Source organism: Mya arenaria, chromosome 2 (genome assembly GCF_026914265.1).
Source record: "Mya arenaria isolate MELC-2E11 chromosome 2, ASM2691426v1".
Taxonomy (NCBI): Eukaryota; Metazoa; Mollusca; class Bivalvia; order Myida; family Myidae; genus Mya; species Mya arenaria.
The window spans coordinates 61,170,873-61,197,949 of record NC_069123.1 but is presented as its reverse complement, the minus strand read 5'-3'; the positions used below and the strand labels follow the sequence as shown (position 1 = coordinate 61,197,949).

At 36.9% G+C, this 27,077-nt stretch overlaps 1 protein-coding gene across 3 annotated transcripts; it reads left to right on the top strand.

The window, feature by feature from the left end:
• The first annotated feature begins 618 nt into the window (after positions 1 to 618).
• LOC128207964 (small G protein signaling modulator 3-like) lies at positions 619 to 26,907 on the top strand. 3 transcript variants are annotated; one of them, XM_052911204.1, is made up of 20 exons: positions 619 to 918; positions 3,872 to 4,050; positions 4,518 to 4,584; positions 5,152 to 5,282; positions 10,644 to 10,838; positions 11,098 to 11,232; positions 11,752 to 11,868; positions 13,411 to 13,489; positions 13,887 to 14,032; positions 14,584 to 14,679; positions 15,098 to 15,229; positions 15,449 to 15,634; positions 15,960 to 16,115; positions 16,347 to 16,510; positions 17,964 to 18,057; positions 18,329 to 18,399; positions 18,819 to 18,867; positions 19,113 to 19,198; positions 21,819 to 21,941; positions 25,775 to 26,907. In XM_052911204.1, the coding sequence occupies exons 1-20, from the start codon at positions 852 to 854 to the stop codon at positions 25,908 to 25,910; spliced, it is 2,409 nt and encodes an 802-aa protein (XP_052767164.1). In that variant the 5' UTR covers positions 619 to 851; the 3' UTR covers positions 25,911 to 26,907. The 3 variants fall into 3 exon arrangements, with proteins under 3 accessions (XP_052767164.1, XP_052767155.1, XP_052767173.1); XM_052911195.1 differs by lacking the exon at positions 25,775 to 26,907 and adding an exon at positions 24,610 to 25,765; XM_052911213.1 differs by lacking the exon at positions 25,775 to 26,907 and adding an exon at positions 22,405 to 24,082.
• Positions 26,908 to 27,077: the final 170 nt, after the last annotated feature.

Sequence of the window (27,077 nt, the reverse complement as noted above, 5' to 3'; positions counted from 1 at the left end):
TTTCTTTTCTTTTTTCAAAACATTGTTATATCAAAATACAAAATTCTAATAATTAAAAACTTTGATATGATTAAAAATGTATTCATATAACCTATTATATCATTTATAACCAGGAAAATAAACTCTGAAACATTATATAACATTAAGACAATATTCCCTATATAACATATAGATGGTTCACTACGTCTCACCAACATAATATAACATTAAGACAATATTCCCTATATAACATATAGATGGTTCACTACGTCTCATCAAGTGGTTCACTTAGTCCTGGTTCACTTGGGAAGTCGTTCACTTCGTCCTACATTCATCTGAAAATAGGGTTAATTTTGGCGAAAATAACAAAAATCATGTCGCGTAATTTTGATCATCAACACGCTTTGTGCATGCCAGCATAATTACATTTACTGTATACAGGAAAGAGAGTCGGCCCAGGGTTGCAATGTGTACACACCGGTCTCAAAAATAGTCTCAGTAAGACCGGTGTGTACACAATGCCCAGTGTTGTGTTTGAAAAAGGTATTGTGTGTCCCATTTATGTAACGAGATTTACTATTGTGACGTTTGCAAAGTAGATCCAAATGGAAAACCAGTCTGTATTAAAAAATAGTTCCTTGTAAAATACTCGTGACCTCCTCTCAATTATTATTTAAACTCCAATAACATCAATATTTAGTTAATTCATGCTAAATATGATTGATGTGGAACTAATCATTATTTTATTCAGTTTGCATCGTATTTGTTTTTATTTTATTGAATATTACTACGCACTCAGCCTCCCACACGATTTATGGCAAATCACAAAATGAATTAAATTATCTTTCCAAGTAAACATACATACACTAATAATGGAAATAGCAAAAACAGTTTTTGGAATGAGACCTGGTGATGGTTACACCGATAAGGCAACCAAGGGTAAATACGTTAAGAGTTTGGTTAATTTTAACATGTTTTTCTATTGACAATAATGTAAATATTGTGACACAGCAGCAGGGTCAGCATCCTATCTGCAATAATATATTATACTGCAAATTTCACATGTTTTTTCTGTATCTTGTCTTAAGATATTTATTATTTTATGAAAATCCTCCCAAGGAAAAAGGTTTTTATTAAGTATAAAAGATGCAGTGATGCCAGGCTGTGAAAGCTGGAAGCGTATAACTAAGAATGGCTTAAAATATTTACTTAAAATCAATAAAAATGTGGCATATTGAAATAATATGTTATGATTCATGAGTATTATTCGGTTATATATACATACAAAATCAATACCAATCCAGAGATAAGCTGCATATTTCACTCAATAGAAATTGCCAAATACGCAATTTATTTCATCAAGGAGCTAAGAAATGTAAAACATTTTAAAATAAAACATTTTAAATTCACCCGATTTATTGCCAATTCATGTGTAGAAACAAACTTAGTTAATAAAAGCCTGCTATGCTTGCTTCCAGAACACATCAGTTTTTGTATCACACATGCAGATGCTCATAAATGAAGGCGATTAAAAAAATTGCTATTAAGCGAGTGTTTACCCAGGATTCATACACAGATTTTGAGTATGCATTGACTAATTGAAAAGAAATAATGTTGAAACGCTTCAATAAACAATGTATTCAATCATAACAGATAAGGATGAACATTTCAAAAAAATATTTGAGAGATCAGCTGCAGAGTGCTCCAATTAGTCTTTAGTTAAGTTTACTTTTAAATGACATTATCACTAAAGCAGTTGATACGGAAAAAATATCTCGTACAAAAACAAAAAGCAGGATTGCGAAAAAAAGGATATTAAAACCCCCAAGTCTTGGAAGCAGTCTTTCTCATGGTTGGTTTTAACTAACAATGACTATCTGAAATCTGAGTAATGTACAAAAACATAAACTTGGAATGTGTGGCCATGAGAGGGACCCCCGATTGTTCAGATGTAAACCACAGTACTGATTTTGAATAGATAATGATTTCATTTTTTAAATGCAAAACAACTCACTTAGTGTCTTGTTATTTGATTTTCACTTAGTTTTGAGTGACATACCCAATTGCTTCAAATCTTATCTCGAGCATTGAAATATGCATGTACATCAGGATTTCCGCCAAAAATATCATAAGGTGTTTCGGGAGGGGAGGGTTCGAGAATGGTGTGACCCCCCCCCCCCCCTCGTTGTCAATTCTTTTACTTTAGTATTTAGTAATTAATCAAACTGGTGCAATCACAGCAAAATTTGTAAAACCTTCTTCTTGCTGGAACACAAAAGTGTGGAGCGCTTGAATTATGACATCAAGGTTATTACCAGTAAGAGGTTGCAGTGCTCCATCCAGGATTTGAAAAGGGCAGTGTTCTAGGTCAGAAAGGGCACTTTTGATGGGCATTTAATGAGCCTGGAGCAACAGCAAGGGCCAATTTTCAATTGGTATTTGTTTTACAAATTGAGCATGTGTTGTAACTTCTTTCAATTCTAATTGTTATGAATACCTTGGCTAATGTGAAAATAATTTTGATTTATTTATCTGCTTTTTGGACCAAGCTGGAGCACTGGGTTGGGTAAAATCATCAAAAATTACGGCAACTATACTATGACCTTTAGCTTTTCATGTAAGGAGACTGCACTTGCGTGCATTTTAAGCTGCAACAGTTAATCATTTAAAGGCGGGTTGGCTTGATTTTAGGGTAATGCAAATGTGTCTCTTAAGATTTATTTATCTTTAATCAAAATTAGTAGAAAAATAAAAGGTATCATCTTTTCTTCACCCATGGTTCTCAATTGCAATTTGATTTTTGGTAAATAAAAGGACAATTATGAAACAGAATCGGGATCAATTAACAAAAAAATATGACTCTAAATTTATGTTACCCAAATCAATTAAGACTTACTGTTTACTTCGCAATCATATGCGATTGTAACTAAGGATAAAGGTCCCATTATACAACAGTGGTGTTTGTTGAATAAAAGGTTTGAATAACTTTATCCAAATATTTAGGCACTACGCTACACACGGTATGCTATCTAGCTTAATATGAAAAAATGCTGAGCAATGTTTTGAAATCTTTTAGAAAATGTGAAATATGAACCCAATATTATTAGGTAAAATGTCACAGTCATGATTGTTCTATCCACATTCATTAAGTGTCCTGAATGAGGCTTGTGTTTTTTCTCTTACCATCTTGGGAATGGGGCTGCAACCTTTCAGATAGGAAAATTTTGCATAGAAGTGAAGAAGGATGCGTTAAAAAAAAACAGACAGAAAAGTTAAAAGAATGAGATAAAGTTTGTTTCAACTCTCCCAAAGAATGGTCCACTTTTTCGTTTAAAGCAATAACTGAGAATTTGATTTTCACATTTGGGGAAAAAAGTATATGTTTTAGCAGTGTTATGCTTAAACTATAGCGCCTCATTGAATTTACGAGTGTGCGTTGTACCATATCACATAAAAATTATGCAATACTGTATTTTGTATTATTAGATGTGTAGAGTTGCATAATTATCAACCACATTAAATTGCTTATATAAATATTTAACAGCTCAAACATGTACTGTACGCCTATATTATGTAACATTATTATATTATAAGTGTTTATCAATTGTAAATTTGTTTTGCTCTTCATAATTTGAGGAAATAAATATGTATAATTTTATATACCCCCAAATTGGCCAGAAAAAACACTGTAAGTACTTATTCAGTATTTAGTATTAAAAAATGGATTTAAAAGTTTAAGCCTGTATTTATGTGCAGATACATTGATGATTTTAAAAACATTATTCAAACATTATTTCATGTTGTTTTTTTAAATGAAAATTAAATACTATAATATTTTATGTCTTCACCATAAGGAGAAGTTTTGATTCTTGATTTTTATCTTCTCTTTCAGTGGATACTCTATCGGAGGATGAGGAAGATATGGTTGAAGGTTTTACAGAATGTGTGAGTGTGTCAACCACCTATCCATACAAGAGCTCGTCTGAGTTCAGCCCCACCCCAGGGGGACCATTCTCTGCCCTCACCCCATCTATGTGGCCCCAGGACATCATGGTGAAACTCTCAAACCCGGTATGTTTATCTGCTGCTGGCATACTGATTCATTATGACCTTTCCACCCAGTTCTTATTCTTGATATTAAGTAACAGACATTGCGCAAATAAAAATAACTATGTTTTTTGTGTAAAACTGTAACTCTTCCAGTTTTATTATGTCTTAAATGTGGGTGGTACATACACTGTTCATAATTAAGCTTGCAAATAAGTTTCCTCCTCATGCAATAGTCAGAATTAACACAAGCCGACGAGCCCTGCACTGGTAAAATGTCATCCGGGCTTGCTAAAATTCTCAATTTTATATAGCGAGGCTGGTTAAAAAATTTGATGCTAAGCAATAGTATAAGAAATCAGGTTTTTCATCCAAAAGTCTAGTTTCGATGACTGCTCACCATGTCTAGAAAGAGTCTATGTACATTGCAGCCCAAGTTTGTTCTGTTATGTAAAAAATATTTACAAGCATTGTGTATTTTGTCATTTCAGCCTGAGGATAGCAATGGGCAGCTTGATTACCGGTATGATGAATTTGGTTTCAAGGTGGAAGAAGAAGGTCTGTATATAGTTGACCACTTTTATAATCAATCAGAATAATATTGCTAGCAAACAGGATAATCTTTAATTGTTAATTATAAATGAGTTTCATTTGGTAATTTTGAGTTTTGTTTAATATGTGTGATTTACATGTAAATATAGACAGCAGGTTTATCACTCTTGCTGTATATATTTTCCAAGTATTTGCCTCTTGGTGTAGATGCCATTTAAGAAATTCAAACAATTGTTTTGTATTTATAACAATTTCCTTTCAATATCTTTTTTTTTTTTTTTTTGCCAAATATTTATTGTTAACCCCTGCCAAAATCAAAATGCCTCTGAGGGATGATCAGTTTTTGCGTTTATATGACATGAAATACCCATGGTGGGCAAATTCACTTCCAGATAATTGGAAATTTTGCCTACTGAGGTAATTTGGTTTATATACACATATTTGCCCCTGTAGTAGCACACGACCTGCCCTGGATGGTAAGTCTCCTTTTATGAACGTGACATATATGTCAAATTGTTTGAAAAAAGACATCAGGAAGTAAATATCAGACCGTGGTGAATTGTTACCTTACAGATGGTCCTGAGGAGAACTCAAGTAAGCTGTTAAGCACGCCATTTGTGGAGGACCCCAGTCACCGGCTCCGCTGGGTGGCATACCTCGAGTTCACGCACAATGAAGAGGTGGAGGACCTCACATGGGATAAGGTACATTTACTTTGTGTTGCATAGTGAAAAGAAGGAAGGTTTCAAAAGGTGTGTTTTGATTTTCTTTGCTTGCATGGTTCGAAAAATTTGTATGGTAGGATCATAGCAATAAAATGTATGTTATGTTAATACTGGTAATGTATATTGTTTGAGACTTCAAAAGTATTGGAGGTATTGTATTTGTTTTGAAGTTTTGGTATTGTATTTGTTTTGCCATTGAAGATGACAATGTACCGTTCTTTGATTAAGCATCATATAAAAAATATTTTCATTACCTCTTGTTTCTGAACACCATTACACTTCAAAGAAATATAAGTTTTAAATGAAACAGTTTTGACCTAGGGAAATCAAAGATAGACATCTTATTCCATTATAGAATCATTGAGGCCTTTTGTCTATGCAGGGAGGAGAGGGGGGTACAAACAAATATCAAATGGTCCATATCTAGGCATGGTCATATTCACAAGTGAAAATGTGCGATAGAGGAAGACATTATTGGAAATGGTTGATATCACAGTTCTCATGGTTCCACTGATGTCCTTTGTTAAGCTGTATAACATTATTGTTGTGCAATTATCAGCATGGCATGATAAGTATCAGGAATGAGAGTTTAGTCAGATTGAACAAGTTAGAACATTTTAAGTTATGATAAGGAGGTAAAATATTGCATGATCAGCAGCTGGCATATATGCTTCTGCTATGTTTAATCTGCAATGTTTTTGAGTTGATTATATTTATGAAATTATAAATTACATTCACCAATTAAATAGATAATAAATTTCTGTTTAAATTTGGTTCAAGATCGAAATTTAAGCCATATTTACTCAAGTGGTGCAACCATGAGTAAAAGTGTATGAGTGAAATAAGTTCTGATCTTACACCAATTTAAGACATTTGTCCTGTTTTTGTTTTAGTAAAAATTAGAATAAAAATTATTTTTTTGGTGTTAACTGAAAAAATGCAAGATTTACATACTGTTGCCACGTCATTTCAAACATTTTCAACCCAAATTTTGTTAAACAAATCGAAAACCTTGATCTATAAGAGCAATAAAAATGTCAAATTAATATTTTCACTGCATTGAAAATAACAGCTAAGAAAATTCATGATATTTCACCAAAAATGCATAAAAAGAGTCTAAATGTGCAAACTCTCCCCAAATATACCAGTACTTGCAACCTGTGGGCAACTGATAAAAGCAGAGCTTGACACTTACAGTTACTGGTGACGCGTTACACCCAATATACTGATAGGATTACCACAGTCAATTGGCTAGGGAACCTGCAGGGTCACCAAATAGAAACATTTAGCCACTGCAATAATGCTGTAATTCTTTGCCCTATACTGATAAATTAGCAATTCTTTATGTAAATAGCAGACTCACCCTAGTGTGACATCATTGAATGTACTAAAACCCAATGTCTGGGGCAGTGTCCTCTGCATGTCATCTGCAGGCTTTGGTTAATTAAGTACATACATAGAAGCAAGTCTCCATTAAATAATGCTGTAGTTATTTTTATTTGTGTTATTTAAGTGATTGTCATGTGTAAGATAATTGTCAGTATTTAATTTTATGAATAATCGATAAGTGGTGCTCATGATGCTAAGGGCCATTTTCCAATAATGAAAAAATAGACTAGAAAAAGGCTTCACAAAGCCTACAAATTTATTCTAAATTAATTGTAAAATGATAAATTAATGTTTAAACACATGTTGCTGTTTTGGCGAAATTTTGCATGACACCCACCAATTTTTTGGTGATAGAGTATCCTACTGGTCACATGATAAAAAGTAAGTGACATGCCTTCAAAAATATCATATAATTTGGTTCCAGGTGTGTGAATAGGTCTTTTATTCTGCTGGTCTCAGACATTTATGTATCACACCCATCAGGCCTTCCATTCTGCTGGTCTTAGAAATTAATGTATGATATCACACCCATCAGGCCTTCCATTCTGCTGGTCTCAGACATTCATGTATCACACCCATCAGGCCTTCCATTCTGCTGGTCTCAGACATTCATGTATCACACCCATCAGGCCTTCCATATTGCTGGTCTCAGACATTAATGTATCACACCTCAGGCCTTCCATTCTGCTGGTCTTAGACATTCATGTATCACACCCAACAAGCCATTCTGCTGGTCTCAGACATTCATGTATCACACCCATCAGACCTTCCATTCTGCTGGTCTCAGACATTCATGTATCACACCCATCAGGCCTTCCATATTGCTGGTCTCAGACATTAATGTATCACACCTCAGGCCTTCCATTCTGCTGGTCTTAGACATTCATGTATCACACCCAACAAGCCATTCTGCTGGTCTCAGACATTCATGTATCACACCCATCAGACCTTCCATTCTGCTGGTCTCAGACATTCATGTATCACACCCATCAGGCCTTCCATTCTGCTGGTCTCAGACATTCATGTATCACACCCATCAGGCCTTCCATTCTGCTGGTCTCAGACATTCATGTAACACACCCATCAGGCCTTCCATTCTGCTGGTCTCAGACATTCATGTATCACACCCATTAGGCCTTCCATTCTGCTGGTCTCAGACATTCATGTAACACACCCATCAGGCCTTCCATATTGCTGGTCTCAGACATGCATGTACCACACCCAACAGGCCTTCCATTCTGCTGGTCTCAGACATTCATGTATCACACCATCAGGCCTTCCATTCTGCTGGTCTCAGACATTAATGTAACACACCCATCAGGCCTTCCATTCTGCTGGTCTCAGACAATCATGTATCACACCCATCAGTCCTTCCATTCTGCTGGTCTCAGACATTCATGTATGATATCACACCCAACAGGCCTTCCATTCTGCTGGTCTCAGACATTCATGTATCACACCCATCAGGCCTTCCATTCTGCTGGTCTCAGACATTCATGTATCACACCCATCAGACCTTCCATTCTGCTGGTCTCAGACATTCATGTATCACACCCATCAGGCCTTCAATTCTGCTGGTCTCAGACATTCATGTATCACACATCAGGCCTTCCATTCTGCTGGTCTCAGACATTCATGTATGATATCACACCCATCAGGCCTTCCATTCTGCTGGTCTCAGACATTCATGTATCACACCCATCAGGCCTTCCATTATGCTGGTCTCAGACATTCATGTATCACACCCATCAGGCCTTCCATTCTGCTGGTCTCAGACATTCATGTATGATATCACACCCATCAGGCCTTCCATTCTGCTGGTCTCAGACATTCATGTATCACACCCATCAGGCCTTCCATTCTGCTGGTCTCAGACATTCATGTATCACACCCATCAGGCCTTCCATTCTGCTGGTCTCAGACATTCATGTAACACACTCATCAGGCCTTCCATTCTGCTGGTCTCAGAGATTCATGTATCACACCCATCAGGCCTTCCGTTTCGCTGGTCACAGACATGCATGTATCACACCCATCAGGCCTTCCATTCTGCTGGTCTCAGACATTCATGTATCACACCCATCAGGCCTTCCATTCTGCTGGTCTCAGACAATCATGTATCACACCCATCAGGCCTTCCATTCTGCTGGTCTCAGACATTCATTGGTCACACCCATCAGGCCTTCCATTCTGCTGGTCTCAGACATTCATGTATCACACCCATCAGGCCATTCTGTTGGTCTCAGACATTCATGGATCACACCCAACAGGTCTTCCATTCTGCTTCTCTCAGACAATCATGTATCACACTCAACAGGTCTTCCATTCTGCTTCTCTCAGACAATCATGTATCACACCCATCAGGCCATTCTGTTGGTCTCAGACATTCATGTATCACACCCATCAGGTCTTCCATTCTGCTTCTCTCAGACAATCATGTATCACACCCAACAGGTCTTCCATTCTGCTTCTCTCAGACAATCATGTATCACACCCATCCGGCCATTCTGTTGGTCTCAGACATTCATGTATCACACCCAACAGGTCTTCCATTCTGCTTCTCTCAGACAATCATGTATCACACCCAACAGGTCTTCCATTCTGCTTCTCTCAGACAATCATGTATCACACCCATCAGGCCATTCTGTTGGTCTCAGACAATCATGTATCACACCCATCAGGCCATTCTGTTGGTCTCAGACATTCATGTATCACACCCAACAGGTCTTCCATTCTGCTTCTCTCAGACAATCATGTATCACACCCAACAGGTCTTCCATTCTGCTTCTCTCAGACAATCATGTATCACACCCATCAGGCCATTCTGCTGGTCTCAGACATTCATGTATCACACCCATCAGGCCATTCTGCTGGTCTCAGACATTCATGGATCACACCCATCAGGCCTTCCATTCTGCTGGTCTCAGACATTCATGTAACACACCCATCAGGCCTTCCATTTTGCTGGTCTCAGACATTCATGGATCACACCCATCAGGTCTCCATTCTGCTGGTCTCAGACAATCATGTATCACACCCATCAGGCCATTCTGCTGGTCTCAGACATTCATGTATCACACCCATCAGGCCTTCCATTCTGCTGGTCTCAGACATTCATGTATCACACCCATCAGGCCTTCCATTTTTCTGGTCTCAGACATTCATGTATCACACCCATCAGGCCTTCCATTCTGCTGGTCTCAGACATTCATGTATCACACCCATCAGGCCTTCCATTCTGCTGGTCTCAGACATTCATGTATGATATCACACCCATCAGGCCTTCCATTCTGCTGGTTTCAGACATTCATGTATCACACTCATCAGGCCTTCCATTCTGCTGGTCTCAGACATTAATGTATCACACCCATCAGGCCTTCCATTCTGCTGGTCTCAGACATTCATGTATCACACCCATCAGGCCTTCCATTCTGCTGGTCTCAGACATTCATGTATCACACCCATCAGGCCTTCCATTCTGCTGGTCTCAGTCATTCATGTAACATACCCATCAGGCCTTCCATTCTGCTGGTCTCAGACATTCATGTATGATATCACACCCATCAGGCCTTCCATTCTGCTGGTCTCAGACATTCATTGGTCACACCCATCAGGCCTTCTGTTTCGCTGGTCTCAGACATTCATGTATCACACCCATCAGGCCTTCCATTCTGCTGGTCTCAGACATTCATGTATCACACCCAACAGGCCTTCCGTTCCGCTGGTCTCAGACATTCATGTATCACACCCATCAGGCCTTCCATTCTGCTGGTCTCAGACATTCATGTATCACATCCAACTTCCTGACTGAAAAATGGTAGTCTAGTATGTTTTTTGGGAAGTCTTAACTTTGTGCTTGATTGCGTTTTATGTTTGCCAACCACAAAGAAATGACAGTCATGTTCACATATATGACCCATAATTATGTTGATACATGTATTGCCTTATCAGGTTGACAGCCGTCTCCAGAGGACAGAGAAGCTCCGCCAGATGAACCGTGCGGGAATCCCGCACTCTCTCAGGCCCCACATGTGGATACGCCTCTCCGGAGCTCTCGACAAGAAGCGCAAATCAGATCTGACATACAAGGATATTGTTAAGGCCAGCTCTAGTGACCACCTAATGACTTCTAAGCAAATTGAGAAGGTTTGTTCTGCATACATAAGAGCTAGGCGATCAGTTATCTTTTTATTGAATGCAGCAATATTAACAGTGGGTTAATAATATGTTCACAACTACAACCTGCACTAAGGTAAGTGTTTCATTAACATTCAAAAATTATATTCCAAACAAATACAGATTTTTAGAACATGATATATTTTTTCATTCTGGTTGTGAACATAGGAAATAATGTAAGTTAAAAACACTTAGCTTGCCAAGGTATTCAAGCTAGAGTTTATTTCAGGATCTGTTACGGACAATGCCGAGCAATGCATGCTACTGCAACATCCACAGTACAGGAATACCAAGGTTGAGACGGATACTGCGAGGACTGGCGTGGCTTTACCCAGACATAGGATACTGTCAGGGCACTGGCGTGGTATGCTTTTCTATTCTGTTCTATCTGGAACTGTTGTAATTAAATTTTAGTAGCATACTGATGGATTTTATTTTGTTATCTTATATAAGATTAACACTGATCCAAGGACTTCGAGGACCCCCATATAAACATTTTTTATAATCTGATTTAAAAAAAGAAGTTGACAGATTGATTTTAGTTGCTACTATTTGTTGTGAGTATTGACATTTCAGTTTTCTTCAAATTTTAAGTCAGATGGGCCCTCAAAAGGGCATCTGACAAGCCAGTTTTGCTTCTGCGGCAGGGTGCTTCACACCCTTTAATCCACTTTGGGAGGTTAAAATGCCCACAGAACCCATAAACAAAATGGATTCAACCCTTCATCTGCCAGTTCAATAAAATGCCTGGATAGTACGGTACAACAAATAAATTAGGACATGTTTATTGCCAAACTGATCTAATTCCTCCTACTTTTAGCATACCAAATATGAAAAATATACAAGTGTATATTTTGCTGAACATGTATTTTTTTCCCCACAGATTGCGGCCTCCCTATTGTTGTTCATGGAAGAAGAGGACACATTTTGGATGATGTGTGCCATCATTGAGGACCTGCTGCCTGCCTCTTACTACTCCAGCACCCTCCTTGGTATACAGGTAGGTCGTGATTGTATTCTAGATGATTTGTGCCATCATATAAGACATGCTTCCCACCCTACTACTCCGGCACCCTCCTGTGTATGCAGGTAGCTCATGATGGTATTCTGGGCGATGTGTACCATCACCTGCTGCACACCTCCTATTACCTTTATGACTTAAGTTACACTCAGGACAAAAAATATGTCTGTATTTTAACAAAGGGCAATAACTAAAAAATACTGCATTCAGAGTTATGTTCCTTGTGCGCTGCACTTCTCCTCAATGAGATGTATCTGGATATGAAGTAAATACCTCAAAGAATTCTTAAGTTATGCTTCGGACAAGATTGTCCGGACACGCACACAAACAAACACACGTCTACCATTACTTTATCCTCTTTGCCGGTTGGATGCTTATAAATTCCTTTAGTCACTTCGGAACAACTTTGATTCCATCACATTTTACTATGGTCAACACTTCCCGAATATTCAGCATACAAGGCTCAGAACTCATTGTAGCAATTTGATCTTATCTCTAAAAACATTATTAAAGACCCATGTTGTATGAAGGTGAAGTTGAGACAACTGCACACTATCTTCTGGAAGGCTTTTGCTGACCTGTGGGGCTAAGTGACCATATTTCGCTTTCCTTTTCTGCTCTCTTTTTCATCTCACCTTCTGTTTTAACATATTTCCACCAATCTTAAATGTTACTTCAAAATCAACAGCGATTTGACAATAGAGCAGGGTAGAGCATGGTAACTTATGGGTGCCAGCTTTTAACCTGCATCTCTCTTGGAACAAAAAATAATTTGGTTAAAGGTGTTTTAAAAGAAAACAAAAAAATTTAGTCCGAAATGATGCATTTTTGGAATATTTGATTACTTTTTTTCTCCTATATTGAAAGTTCTAGTATATTGAAATAAAAAGTAAACTTGGATTATTTTAATTTAGAGTGGCCATCGCCAGGTGCGCCTCCCCATGGATCTACAATACCATAGCAAAATACTGTATAGCTTTAATATACTCAAACGAGTAACATGATTCCTAGATACCGTAGGTATTTATTAATACAATATGGTACATGTACTGTAACTATAATTACACTTAATATAGTATTTACTATTCTACATTTCTATTATGTCTCTGTCATGTATAAACATTTGTAGTATGTTTCTAGCAAGATTTATACTATGTTTACCTTTTTAAACATACATAATTTATTTTTCATTTAATACAGTATATAAATGCTTTTCACTGGATTTCATCAATTCTTATGTTTGCTCATAGCAAGAAAAGGGGTTCAATATAAGCCCGCAGCTTTCGCCGCAATCCTAACTATGTATTGTTATAAATTTATATATATATTATGTATCACAAAAATAAATACTGTTTAAACCATTTTTTGCTGTATACAATGTATACAAAAATAGATAACATATAGGGCTGTACCTAATTTGAGATCATTATCATCATTATTTCCATATATATGAAAGAAATCTTTTATGGGGATTTAATAGGATAGTGGCTAATACGGATGTTTTTTCTTGGTGGCTTGCAGGCAGATCAGAGAGTGTTACGACAGTTAATCATGAGCTACCTTCCTGACACAGACATCGTCCTCAAGCAACATGACATAGGTAGGTATACAGGCACTAACACATATCTCATTTGCACAGGAATGATGTGTTGGCATTGGAAATAGGATTCCTACTAATACAAACTAACCAAATGTGTTAGTTGCACAATAAATCATCATTACAGACTGGAGTTGGCTTATGTAAAATTGCTTGTTATCAACAAAATCCACAATGTTAATCTTATGATAGTTTCGGAGTCAAACTCATTATGGCTTGTTTTGCTCAAAACCTTTATTTAAGTAATAAATTTCATTCTTCTCTTATATTTATAGAGTTTTGAGTAAAGCAATTATGGTTGATGAATGCCTTTGAAACCTCAGCCTTCAGTACATGTATATCATACTACCAAACCCTCCCCTGGCCCCTTCCTGCATGTAAGCATGGCCTGCCATTCCAGAGCTATCCCTGATCAGCCTGCACTGGTTCCTGACACTGTTTGCAAGCGTCGTCCACATGAAGGTGCTTCTCCGTCTCTGGGACCTTTTCTTCTACGAGGGATCCACTGTTCTCTTCCAGGTTACCATGGGCATGCTCAGACTCAAGGTACTTGATCATCACACTAACTCCACATTTGCAACTGTTTGCCCGTGTGCTATGGAGTTTGAAGTGATTTGCATCTGGGTTCATGTACTAACAAACTCACTATGAAATACTTGGCAGTAAAGCTTTTGTATCAAGAGCGCATGAGGTACTACCTTCAATGCACGGGGGCTAAAAGCTGTCAAGATTTCTTTTCATGGTTACCTGAGATTTCATTATCTCATAAGTATACATAAAGATATGGATAAAAATGTAATGATACATTATCAGAATATTGATTATGTCTGCTCTAATTATCTATTTGATAGATTAAAATGTTTTATACTACTTTACAACTTCACTAATTGTTCACAAACCATTGCTTAAGCTTTTGAATCTATATGATGCTAATTTATGTGCAATCCTTGTAGTCAGAAAAAATGTAAGTGCAGTGAAAGAAGCAGAATTCATTCAAGAAGTAGTTCTCTTATAATATTTTTGTTCATTGGTCAAGTGTGTTATAAATAACAATAAATCACGGAGTTATTTTTGCATACATGTATACCTCTAAACAGGAACCTGAGCTGAAGACATTTGATAACTCGGCTCAGATTTTCAACGCCCTGTCTGATGTTCCTGGGGATGTACAAGATGTCGATGAACTGATTGAGGTAATTTCATAGACCAGTGAGGCTACATTGATTCTACAAATATTTGTTTACTGCTTGTTAGTGATACATAATTAACCTTATGCAGATACAGCCACATAAATACTTTTTGGCATTTGACACAAAGTCATGTCACTTCTGTTTGTCTGGGGACTGTGCTGATTAGTGAGAACTGTACCGCTTTACAGTAAAATTTGCAATTTTATGTTCACAATATAAAACCACCTGACCAGACGAAAGTGATTCTTTGTAGGAATTTTATAAAAATCCTTAAGAGATGTGCACCTGTATTACTGAAATGTCTAGCACCTGAAGGCTAAACAAAGTTTATTTAGTACTATGGCATATGTAGAAACTTGAGTGTTTTTTTCTGTGATAAGTGTTAAACAGATTATAAAGGACATATACCCTTATACTTCAGTTGGCATACAGAGTGTGCGGGTCTCTCACAGATATTGTTGTGGACACCAGTCGCCGGAAACACCTTGCTTATCTTATGGCTGACCAGGGAGCCCTCGTCAATCCGGAGTCTGCAAAAAACTTGCCAAAACAGGTGTGTTAGGCTGGTCAAGGGGTCAGTTTGTGAGTGAGAACCTACATATTAGCACTTAGTTAAATAATTGAATAGAAAGAACCTCCAATGTTTGTATGTGAATGCATAAACAAAGAAGATGACATATTTTAATAGTTGCTATTCAAATGTTACAATTACAACAAATACATTTATTTACTTTCATTGATATTTTTTATTCATGTTAGCTTCTCATTTTAGCAACTGAATCGTCGTCACCTGCGTCGGACCAAGTCTCTGGTATCATTGTTGTTGTGGGGGGAAGGAGAGGATGACGATGGGAAGGCAAAGAACATTCGACAGACTGAGCTCCTTGTTGACCTGCGAGAGGCCATACTGCAGGTGGCCAGACACTTCCAGTCCCTTGACCCTAAGAACACGAGAGTGGTATGTGAGCAGCGTGTATATTGTAGTAATAGTAGGGAGAAATGAACGAGAAAAAAGATTGAGGTACTTTTGCAATACAGTATAGTAAATAACAAGCAATGTTTAATTAGGTTCATCTGAGGGATCTTCAGGAATCTTAAGAATTTACATGAATTTAATCTGAGTTTAACTGTTATAATTACAAAGCATTCTTGTTCAATCTTCAGTTTCTGTTTAAAATGCAGATAGAAGAAAAAGACTTTATTGATATATGATAAATTTCACATATGCAATGTAGATATGTGTTCAAAATAAGATGTATTGTACTAAAGCATGGTATTTCCAGACATTACAAGCTGACTATTCCATGGAGAGCCATGCCAAGGACCTGGAGAATTATGTGAATGTGGCCAGGAACCGGCGACGCAGGGCCAAGGCTCTCCTGGACTTTGAGAGGCATGACGATGATGAACTTGGCTTCAGGAAAAATGATGTCATAACCGTTAGTGCTGTTGTGTATTAGACATCCGTATTTTTCTGAAAATTGTCATAGCATGTTAAGTTTATAGTGACTTACTGAGTTTCTCATGTCCAAGTACATCAGAGACAACTTTTGTGAGAAAATCTTTTGGGAAAATGGCACCAAAGAGTTGTTTTCAGGTCTTTTTCAAATCAAATTTGAGCTTAAAGCAAAAGCAATTTTGTTATCAAATATCAATTTTCCTTATTTTAGATAATCTCTATGAAAGATGAACACTGTTGGGTGGGAGAGCTGAACGGCCTGCGGGGCTGGTTCCCTGCCAAGTTTGTTGAGCTGCTGGATGAGCGCAGCAAGAGTTACTCCCTTGCTGGGGATGACGGCGTGTCAGAGGCCATCACCGACCTCGTCAGGGGAACGTATGGCTACTTATTTGTTTTTGTTCCAATTATTTTGCACTCTGAATTGATAGGTTGAAGAAATAAGGAAACTTTTAAAAGTAACCAACATCATGTGAAGTTTTAATAAGTTATTAATGTGCTGAGCATATAATTGAAATATACAGCACTTAATACTTACATATTTAGATAGTTGGATTTTAGTTTTCTAGCTACATGTATTAAGACTTTTTAACCCTTTAGCACATAGACAAGTGGCCAGATTTCACCTCCCAGTCATTAGCCAACTTACTGATAAGCAGTCCTTATCTACATAGGTACTTTTCAGGATATTTGAAAATGAGCAAATGAATACAGCAGTATGACCTTAAAATCAATATTACTCCAAATAATTGTTTCCAAATTTTTTTTATGTGCATACATTTTTATAGATAATTAAATTATCTAATAAATGGTGTCAATGATGACATATAAAATTATTTTATTTCGTCTGTGAATGCATTTCCAAGATGGAATTGTAAAATTTCTTTGAAATGTCATAATTGCATTAAATCAAAGGGTAGTAAAATGCTGGGATCGATCTAAATTTTATTACCCCTATCATAAAAAAGACCCATATGGATTAAAAATCCGACAATTGATGTTCTTGTGTATAATACACAGAAATGTGGCAGGAATATCTGGTGTCATCCAGCTGAGAGATCCAGGCCAGAGTGTCTGTTTAACTTTATTACCCCCTCATAAAATTCTTTACAAAAAGAAAGCCGGGAAATGTTTTCAAAGTAATGAATAAAAAAGAGCTACGGTAAATCATCAAACACTTGCACAAATTTGTTTACTTGACTTATTTTACGACCGGAACCATGCTGGCCATCAATTAGCTCAGCAGAAAATTTACTCATCATTTTCTCAGCTATTTATTGTTTCTATTGTTTGTAACACAAAATATTATCTACAAATAATTATAATCTTTATTGATTTTTATGGTTTATTCAACTGACATAATATATTCAATGATTTACGCATAAATGTTTTTGGGGAAATTCCATACTGTACAGTACTGCTATTCCTTGAGGTTTTATTACGTCACAGTGGGATCTCACACCTGTGATTGGCAGTATAAATAATAACCTTCAAGTTTTAGCAGACAACATTTTCGAGGGAAAATCAATACACAAAAGGTTAAACTTTAGCTTTATAAACATCCGGGATATTGTTTACAAAAAGAAAGATGCAAAATTGAAGTATTGAAATGACCCTATTGAAATATGCGGGAGATGCGTATACATCCAGTAGTGTATAGGGTCGGCCAGATGCGTTTGCATCTGCTAATGAGCTATGGCGGCCTATCTCGTATACATGCGCTAAAGGGTTAAAGCAAGGGTTTGTAGTTGCATTAACATGTGTACTCTTGGAATGACCTGCTGCTAGTATATGTATTTTCAGCTTATTATGGCCGGTTTTCTATTTTCAGGTTGTGCCCGGCATTGAAAGCAGTATTTGAACACGGTCTAAAGAGACACTCTTTACTGGGCAGTATTTGTCACCCATGGCTCTTCATTGAAGAGGTGAGTAGAAATTACAATCACTTAATGCATGACTTATAAATGTATTGGACTGACTATTGATGGATATCAGCCATGGACTTCCGTTTTCTTGGTTTAAAGACATCCATCTGACTGTGCAGAAGTTGTATCAGAATAGAAGCTATGTCAACACCCTCAGATTATTTCAGTTGAACAGTTGCCTATTTAGAAACAGAAGTTATTTGATTCACTTCTTTTACCCGAACACATTAAAAATGTAGCCCATGATTGTATAAGTATATATCTATTGCAGGCAGCATCTCATGAGGTTGAAAAGGACTTCCAGTCAGTCTACTCCAGATTAGTGCTGTGTAAAACATTCAGGTGAGACAGCTGTCATGTTGTTATTTCTCAAGATTAATATGTTTGTGTTATAGTAGGCATATGTCAGGGGGCTTCAGATGACCTAGGACCCCCTCCCCCTGTTGGTTTTGAAAATAAGTGTTGTAACATAAATAACCTTTGATAATGGCAAAAAAACTTATTTTATGGAGGGGGGGGGAATATTGTCCATTTCATATAAATTTATTTGGGGATTTTGGAGATGACTTTCATTACAAGAAAAAATTATCAGATTACAAATTAAATACTCAATAAATGAAACATTTGCTTGAAATACTTGCAAATCACACTGCTAAGTATAGCTATTTACATTTGAATCAAAATATAAACTGATGTAAGAATATGTAAGAATATTTATAAGAAAATAAACATGTATTGATATATGTGTTCTGCTTATTCAGACTGGATGAGGATGGGAAGGTCCTTACCCCAGAAGAGATTCTGTACAGGGTGAGTTGATGACCAATCTTTGTAAACCATTTTTTTTCTATTTACATTTCACACAAAATGAGAAAGGGCGACTTTAGATAGTGTTTAATAAACAATTAAGAACTAAAAGCAAGACATCCATCTATTTTCAGGAACATATGGTTCATTTAAGTAAAGATAGAAGAATCAGGGATGCATTTAATATTGTTTCTTCTATGACATGTTCACATGTATTATTTCTCTTAATTGAATTACCTCTTCTGCAGGCTGTCCAAGCCGTGAATATTTCCCATGATGCCGTGCATGCCCAGATGGACGTCAAACTCAGATCCCTCATGTGTTGTGGTCTCAAGTAGGTTAATCGTATTAATAGTAAAAATGCTTGCAGGGATTTACAGAATTAATAATGTTCACTTAAATTTATGAATCCCATCTTGTATCATAAACCTGTTAATCGATGTCTGTAGTTGAAATTATAACTGCCTCAAAAGCATCCAATGTCAATGACAAATCAACTGTCATTTCAGTCCATGCATCTTCCATTCAATTGTCCAAATATTCTTGACAACATTGTGCTCAAGGGGGCATAATGTTTGACAAACATCTCTTGTTAATGCTGAGTTTCCACCTGCATTTTGACATTGTCAATGTTTCAAGTCAAGTCAAGTCAATATTTGTTTATTGTCAGATTCCATATATAATATTTGAAACATTAGCTATGTATAGCTTTTTACTGACAAAAAGCTTTTTTTCTCTACTCTCTTTAACTTACTAATTTGGTGTACATTAGCATAAAATACCTGTCACAAATACAAAAAATCGGCAGTAATTTGAAATTGCAACTATTTAAAACCCATCTTGAACTTCAATAGGATTTTTTTTTGCTTTATGTCTATCAACTCACAATTTACATTAAAGTGTTACATATTTGTAACACATTATTCTATATTCATTGTTTTATCATGATGCACAATAAAATCTAGAAAAGAGGGTGTGATTCAATATGGTATGGTGTATGTTTACAGTGAGCAGGTGTGATTCAATATGGTATGGTGAATGTTTACAGTGAGCAGGTGTGATTCAATATGGTAAAGGGTATGTTTGCAGTGAGCAGGTGTTATTCAATATGGTATGGTGTATGTTTACAGTGAGCAGGTGTGATTCAATATGGTATGGTGTATGTTTACAGTGAGCAGGTGTGATTCAATATGGTATGGTGTATGTTTACAGTGAGCAGCTGTGATTCAATATGGTATGGTGTATGTTTACAGTGAGCAGCTGTGATTCACTATGGTATGGTGTATGTTTACAGTGAGCAGCTGTGATTCAATATGGTATGGTGTATGTTTACCGTGAGCAGGTGTGATTCAATATGGTATGGTGTATGTATGCAGTGAGCAGGTGTGATTCAATATGGTATGGTGAACAGGTGTGATTCAATATGGTATGGTGTATGTTTACAGTGAGCAGGTGTGATTCAATATGGTATGGTGAATGTTTACAGTGAGCAGGTGTGATTCAATATGGTATGGTTTATGTTTACAGTGAGCAGGTGTGATTCACTATGGTATGGTGTATGTTTACAGTGAGCAGGTGTGATTCAATATGGTATGGTGTATGTTTACAGTGAGCAGGTGTGATTCAATATGGTATGGTGTATGTTTGCAGTGAGCAGGTGTGATTCAATATGGTATGGTGTATGTTAACAGTGAGCAGGTGTGATTCAATATGGTATGGTGAATGTTTACAGTGAGCAGCTGTGATTCAATATGGTATGGTGAATGTTTACAGTGAGCAGGTGCGATTCAATATGGTATGGTGAATGTTTACAGTGAGCAGCTGTGATTCAATATAGTATGGTGTAAGTTTACAGTGAGCAGGTGCGATTCAATATGGTATGGTGAATGTTTACAGTGAGCAGCTGTAATTCAATATGGTATGGTGTATGTTTACAGTGAGCAGCTGTGATTCAACATGGTATGGTGTATGTTTACAGTGAGCAGGTGTGATTCAATATGGTATGGTGAATGTTTACAGTGAGCAGCTGTGATTCAATATGGTATGGTGTATGTTTACAGTGAGCAGCTGTGATTCAATATGGTATAGGGTATGTTTACAGTGAGCAGGTGTTATTCAATATGGTATGGTGTATGTTTACAGTGAGCAGGTGTGATTCAATATGGTATAGGGTATGTTTACAGTGAGCAGGTGTTATTCAATATGGTATGGTGTATGTTTACAGTGAGCAGGTGTGATTCAATATGGTACAGGGTATGTTTGCAGTGAGCAGGTCTGATTCAATATGGTATGGTGAATGTTTACAGTGAGCAGGTGTGATTCAATATGGTATGGTGAATGTTTACAGTGAGCTGGTGTGATTCAATATGGTATGGTGTATGTTTACAGTGAGCAGGTGTGATTCAATATGGTATGGTTTATGTTTACAGTGAGCAGGTGTGATTCACTATGGTATGGTGAATGTTTACAGTGAGCAGGTGTGATTCAATAGGGTATGTTTACAGTGAGCAGGTGTTATTCAATATGGTATAGGGTATGTTTGCAGTAAGCAGGTATGATTCAATATGGTATGGTGTATGTTAACAGTGAGCAGGAGTGTTTCATTAGGTATGGTGAATGTTTACAGTCAGCAGGTGTGATTCAATATGGTATAGGGTATGTTTACAGTGAGCAGGTGTGATTCAATATGGTATAGGGTATGTTTGCAGTGAACAGGTGTGATTCAATATGGTATAGGGTATGTTTACAGTGAGCAGGTGTTATTCAATATGGTATAGGGTATGTTTACAGTGAGCAGGTGTGATTCAATATGGTATGGTGTATGTTTACAGTGAGCAGGTGTGATTCAATATGGTATAGGGTATGTTTGCAGTGAACAGGTGCAATTCTATATGGTATGGTGTATGTTGACAGTGAGCAGGTGTGATTCTATATGTTATGGTGTATGTTAACAGTGAGCAGGTGTTACACCTGTGGCTGGAGACCTTGTGTTCATGTACGGAGGTTGTGGAGAAGTGGTACCACCCATGGTCATTCATGCGCAGCCCCGGCTGGGTACAGATCAAGTGTGAACTCAGGTAACTTGTGTTGTACGACTGAAGCTGACTCAATATTACAAAGTTTATTTTGAATTTCCATCCATCTATTAGCTTGATTTTAATTTGTACTTGTTGTTTTGTGGTGACTTTCTGTTGTCTATTGCTTGCTTGCTAGTTGTACTGAAAATGAGACTTCCCTCCTAATTTCATAAGGCATGTTGTATGGGGGATCATGAATTGCCTTTTGTTAATTATTATTTTTTCATTCACACAAACATAATTATATTTAGCTCAAATCATGAAAATGAAACAAAAATTGTTTTTAAATAATCTGTCTATGCAAGTGGAACAGGATATTGTACATTTTCAGTTCACCTATTTTGTGGAAATAAAAGTTGTCTCAATGCTAATTAATATTTTGTTGTAATTCATACTCTGTTTATTACTGCATGTCTGCTTTTGTGTTTAATGTTGTGATATCTTGGGGGACCTTGTATTTCAGAGCTCTAGCAAAGTTTAGTTTCAACCTGGAGTACACATACGAGCTGATCAAGAAGAGTAACCCAGAGCGGGCCATCACTGACTCTGTCAAAGACATACTTATAACACACCATCTCTTCTCCTGGGAAATGTGATACATGCTAACTCTATACCTTAGTTTTTTTCTATTGTCTCTCTGGTTGTTGGAGATAAAGAAGTTTTTCAATGTGCATTTTAATTTTTCTTCATTTGCATTTATTGTAGAGCTAAATTTTATTTATTTTACTATAGCAATTTGGTTGTGTTCATTTAAAAAACTGTTTTTCACCTACATTTTATTTAAGTTTGATTGTTGTATTCTCATGACCTTCATGCCTTTCATGACAGATAGGGCTACATGTAGGGTAGAAGAGGTCTCGAGTTTGACATGATATAACATAATATTTTTCTTGATGCGTTTTATCATGTACGAAATCCGTAGATGGCTGCTGGCCAGTCACATTGTTTTCTTGCATTTTTCTTAATTTTACTAATAAATGTGATATAATCAACTACAGCACAACTGTAAAAACTACACTATTGTGTTTATCTGCCATTTGTCATAATTACTGGAGAATTATTTATTTTCAAGAGTTCTTCAGCATATTTTTTGTTATGTTTTACCAATTTGAAAAGCTTTAAAATTCACTACCAAATTATTTATTCTTTTATGAAGCAATTTAAGTGAATTGAATTCTTCTCTCTGTTTTTAATTTACAGCCTGATTAGTGAATTGTTGTGAAAATTAAACCATCACAAAGTGTACATAAATGTGCCAGTCAGTCACCGCTTGAAGTAAACTAAACATTTACAAGATGGGCACTTCACAGAGTGTATGTACCTTGCCATCCTCTGGCTATAAATCATAAGGCTGGTTGTCAATATACTGCAGGCTTTCTCCTTTGTGCAATAAAATCTCTGAATGAGAAACGGGCCCACAAGCAATAGAACATAGAATACCTTGCACATGTGAAAGTCATGAGTGTTCCTTTCATTTTGCATGAAAAGTGTGTGTGCGCTGAATGATGCTGTGAACAAAAAACACACAAACTCTTCCATAATGTAAACAGTGTGTTTTAATTGTTTCCTTCATTGAATGCATTTAATGCCCTGTTAACAGTGCAATATTACGATTGTGCCAGGTTTTTATACAAATATCATTGATGAGAATTATTTCTGTACAGTATCTAGAACAGACAACTCCGCACCAGCAAAGCTTGTTAACATTTGTTTATACAATGGTCTGAGTAAAGAGTTTAAGTTTATAATACTTAAAAAATAATGTTTTTATTTTTGAAATCAAGATTCGCTCTGTAATACCTATTTTAATTTCTTCCACATTTCTTTTTGTTGGTGCAAAATCAACCTTTTTATGTTCTAGCATGTTAACCATGTCCAATTTTGTTTTGTTTGCTACTGGTTATATTTACTTCTAGAGGAGATTGACACTATTTACATTCTGTTTTGTTACTTTGAAACCTCGTTTTCGATCTGATCTGTTTTACATGTATTTATGTTAAGCATTTTTTTTTTTTTTTGCCTAATGGATATGTTGGTTTTGTAGTACTTGTAGAATTCCAGCTTTACTTTTCATTTGTTATAACATTTTTTCCTTACTTATTATTCCTTTGTTATGGTGGAAATAAAGTCTATAGATGTTGTGTGTGTTTCGTTACTCGAATTAAGCTTCCTGGAATTTGAGTTATAAGAGAGGTTGCCAAACACAACTTGTACGGGTGCGTGTATGTGTGGGCTACTTTTTGCCCACAACGTCATCCAGGTACTGTGCGTTGTCTTAGTGTAGAATGACATGTACGGAATCATGGGGAAAGTGGTCTTTGTGAGTATCCGCGAGCTTGAGGTGAAAGTTCGCATACTACTTTGAAACTCAACAGCAACGTTTACATGTACTGGTAGCTACACATACACATGCACGTCGTGTTTCGCAACCTCTATTGTCTAAATGTACAGCTGAAATACGCAAATGACCACTTGTGCGCTTCGGTCCCATCACAGCAGACGTAACAGGCTCTGGACTCGGCGTTAACCCTTGTATTTATAATCGCATGTATTCCTGTTAATCTTGTTCATTTCCTCAAAATACCATATATAAATGAAATCATTTCATTGCACCGATATCCCCCATGTTGTGACTGTGTTGTGTTGCACCCTGCGCGCTCTGTTGCAGACTTCTCTCGCAATTCGGCTTCACGCTGTCGGCGGCCCGGGAACTTCCCACCGGAAAAGACGGTCGTCCGCGCTCGAGCCTCCTTAAGGAGGGCGTCCGAGACATGCTTATCAAGCACCACCTGTTTAGCTGGGACCTCTAGACCCGCCCGAGCAGGACTGGGAATGCCGTGCTCTACTGTAGCTACAACAGCTGCCGCGTCGTCATAGACACACTGTTAGCTAGCATGAGTCACACTGCTTAGTTTTATTTGTTGCTTCTTTAGTGTTTTGTTTGTTGTACTGGGTGATGAATTATTACATGTTTGTAAACAAGTGCATGCATTCAAGAACATGACACGGTTACTCCGTGCCAGACGTCAGATCTTGACATTCTGAACAATATATGCATATGAAAATAAGGCGTAGATCTGTCTAAATTCTCAAACATTGTAAACAAATTATTCCGACGTAGAAGTATGATTATCTTCGCATGCTCCGTTTTTACTAGGTCTTGTTTTATTATGGTGCGTATGGGTAACTGGGGCGCGCGTGAATTGCTAGAATGGTGTCAGAGCGTATTTGCATTCCAGTGCATTCTTTCATCTATTTATCATTTTAAAACCGACGCGATATCCCTTGGGTGATAACGGTACTGGGCTTAACTGATAACCGATCATGTTAATATTGACAATGTCATGATAGCTATGATTATATCTGATATATCCATTTCACACCATTTCAACTTAGAAAAACATCTACTTTTATTTTTGTTTTCATCTTCAAAATACGGTTAAGATATTAATCTGACCATGGCCTACATTTTCTTTCATAAAAAACACCAACACCCCACTTACCTATTACTCTGCCTTATGATCAGATAGACGAACCAGTCCACCATACCATTATAAAATAAGTACTTTTAAAAGAAGTTCCAGTATGATAATTAGTTCGGTAGTTAACTTTCTAAAACTTTAATATATTCTACAGATTTTTTTTAATGCGTTTACATTCCCATATTTTTATGTAGTTTAATGCAAAATACGGAGGCAAAAAAGAACTAGTTCTTCCTCATGCTTTTTCTTGCTGACATGCACCCATAAAAGCCTAGTGTTTGGTGCAAGGGCGCTTTATATAAAGCTAACGGTGGAGGGTGCACTCTGAAGATGTCATTTGCGATGTTTCAGGTTAATCTCGCAGTATGCGTACAACCTGTCGCTGGACTGGGAGCTGCCCCGGAAAACGGAACCGACGGCGCGACCCCTCAAGGAAGGGGTCAAGGACATGCTTGTTAAACATCACCTGTTCAGCTGGGACTTGTAGCAGGCCCCGCCGCTTTATAACTCTGTTGTTCTGTAGCCTCGCCGTCGTATAATCAACTCCCTTCGAGGAGGAATAATGCGGCATATAGGTTTGCTAATGTCGGTCAGCAAGTCTGTGTAAATACCATGTCTGGTCCGCACAATAACCCGTGAATGGTTTGACATTGGACCATGAAACTTCAGAGGCCTCTGGCCATAAGCTGGCCGCTATTGTTTTTAGGCCAAATGTCAAGTTTACGTTCAACATTCTTATTAGAACTTTGTCCGAACAATAGTTAGTACATGACGTGTTTGACCAAAGACAATGGAGCGTCAGTGGTATGTTGTCCTTGACTAGTTAAACATTATATAGGGGGAATAGTATATTAAAAGTCAAGGTCACGGTCAACAGTCTAAGGAAAACTTTGTCCGTTCTTCACTTCATATGTTTCTGACAAAGCGTGAGGTGCGTCAGCGAAAATGTTTAGCAAACTGTAATAAAAATATTTTTACTTGAACTCTTGCGATAAGTTCGAAGGAAATATAAATGAAAATACAACATTTAAAAACTTGTTTCACCAACTTGGTGGTGTTTTTGCTATTACCTGTGCTACCATGTATGGAAGCCGATCGTGTTTGAAATTATCCCCAAACTGGCCCCTGGTATAATTTCTCCTTTAGCTTTATAGATACTACGCTTTAATTCATTCTTTCACGTTTAAGACAAACTATATTTACGCTGGTTTTGGGAATTTAGCTTTAGAAATATATTGATTAATACAAGTTTTAAGTTTCTTGGATGGTGACAGTTTTCATATAACCGTGTTCATTCTTGCTGTCGCCTGACTACTGTTAACGTAAAGGTTATAGCAAAGTTAATTCAAGCAGTTTAAAATCAAGAGCATTTTGTTGTTGCCGAGTTTCTACCATATTATAAATTGACGATGTTTATTTATTTATTATTACTGAAATGATGTTACAAATACCCCTCGTGAGAAAAAAAATGATATACTAAATAATATATATATATATATATATATATATATATATATATATATATATATATATATATATATATATATATATACAACTGATATATTGCCCGTTGTAACCGTTGTTAAAGAAATAAACAAGTTATTGACTATCTTAAATTGTGTTTATTTTCCGCCCTCGTCACGAGCATTGAATG

What these genes read in the sequence shown, in the direction of transcription:
- LOC128207964 (XM_052911195.1), top strand. Translation starts at nt 852, where the DNA reads ATGGAAATAGCAAAAACAGTTTTTGGAATGAGACCTGGTGATGGTTAC. An exon ending in GCACCCTCCTTGGTATACAG is followed by an intron (nt 11,869 to 13,410) that starts GTAGGTCGTGAT and finishes GGTGGCTTGCAG; the next exon opens with GCAGATCAGAGAGTGTTACG. An exon ending in ACCCTAAGAACACGAGAGTG is followed by an intron (nt 15,635 to 15,959) that starts GTATGTGAGCAG and finishes TGGTATTTCCAG; the next exon opens with ACATTACAAGCTGACTATTC.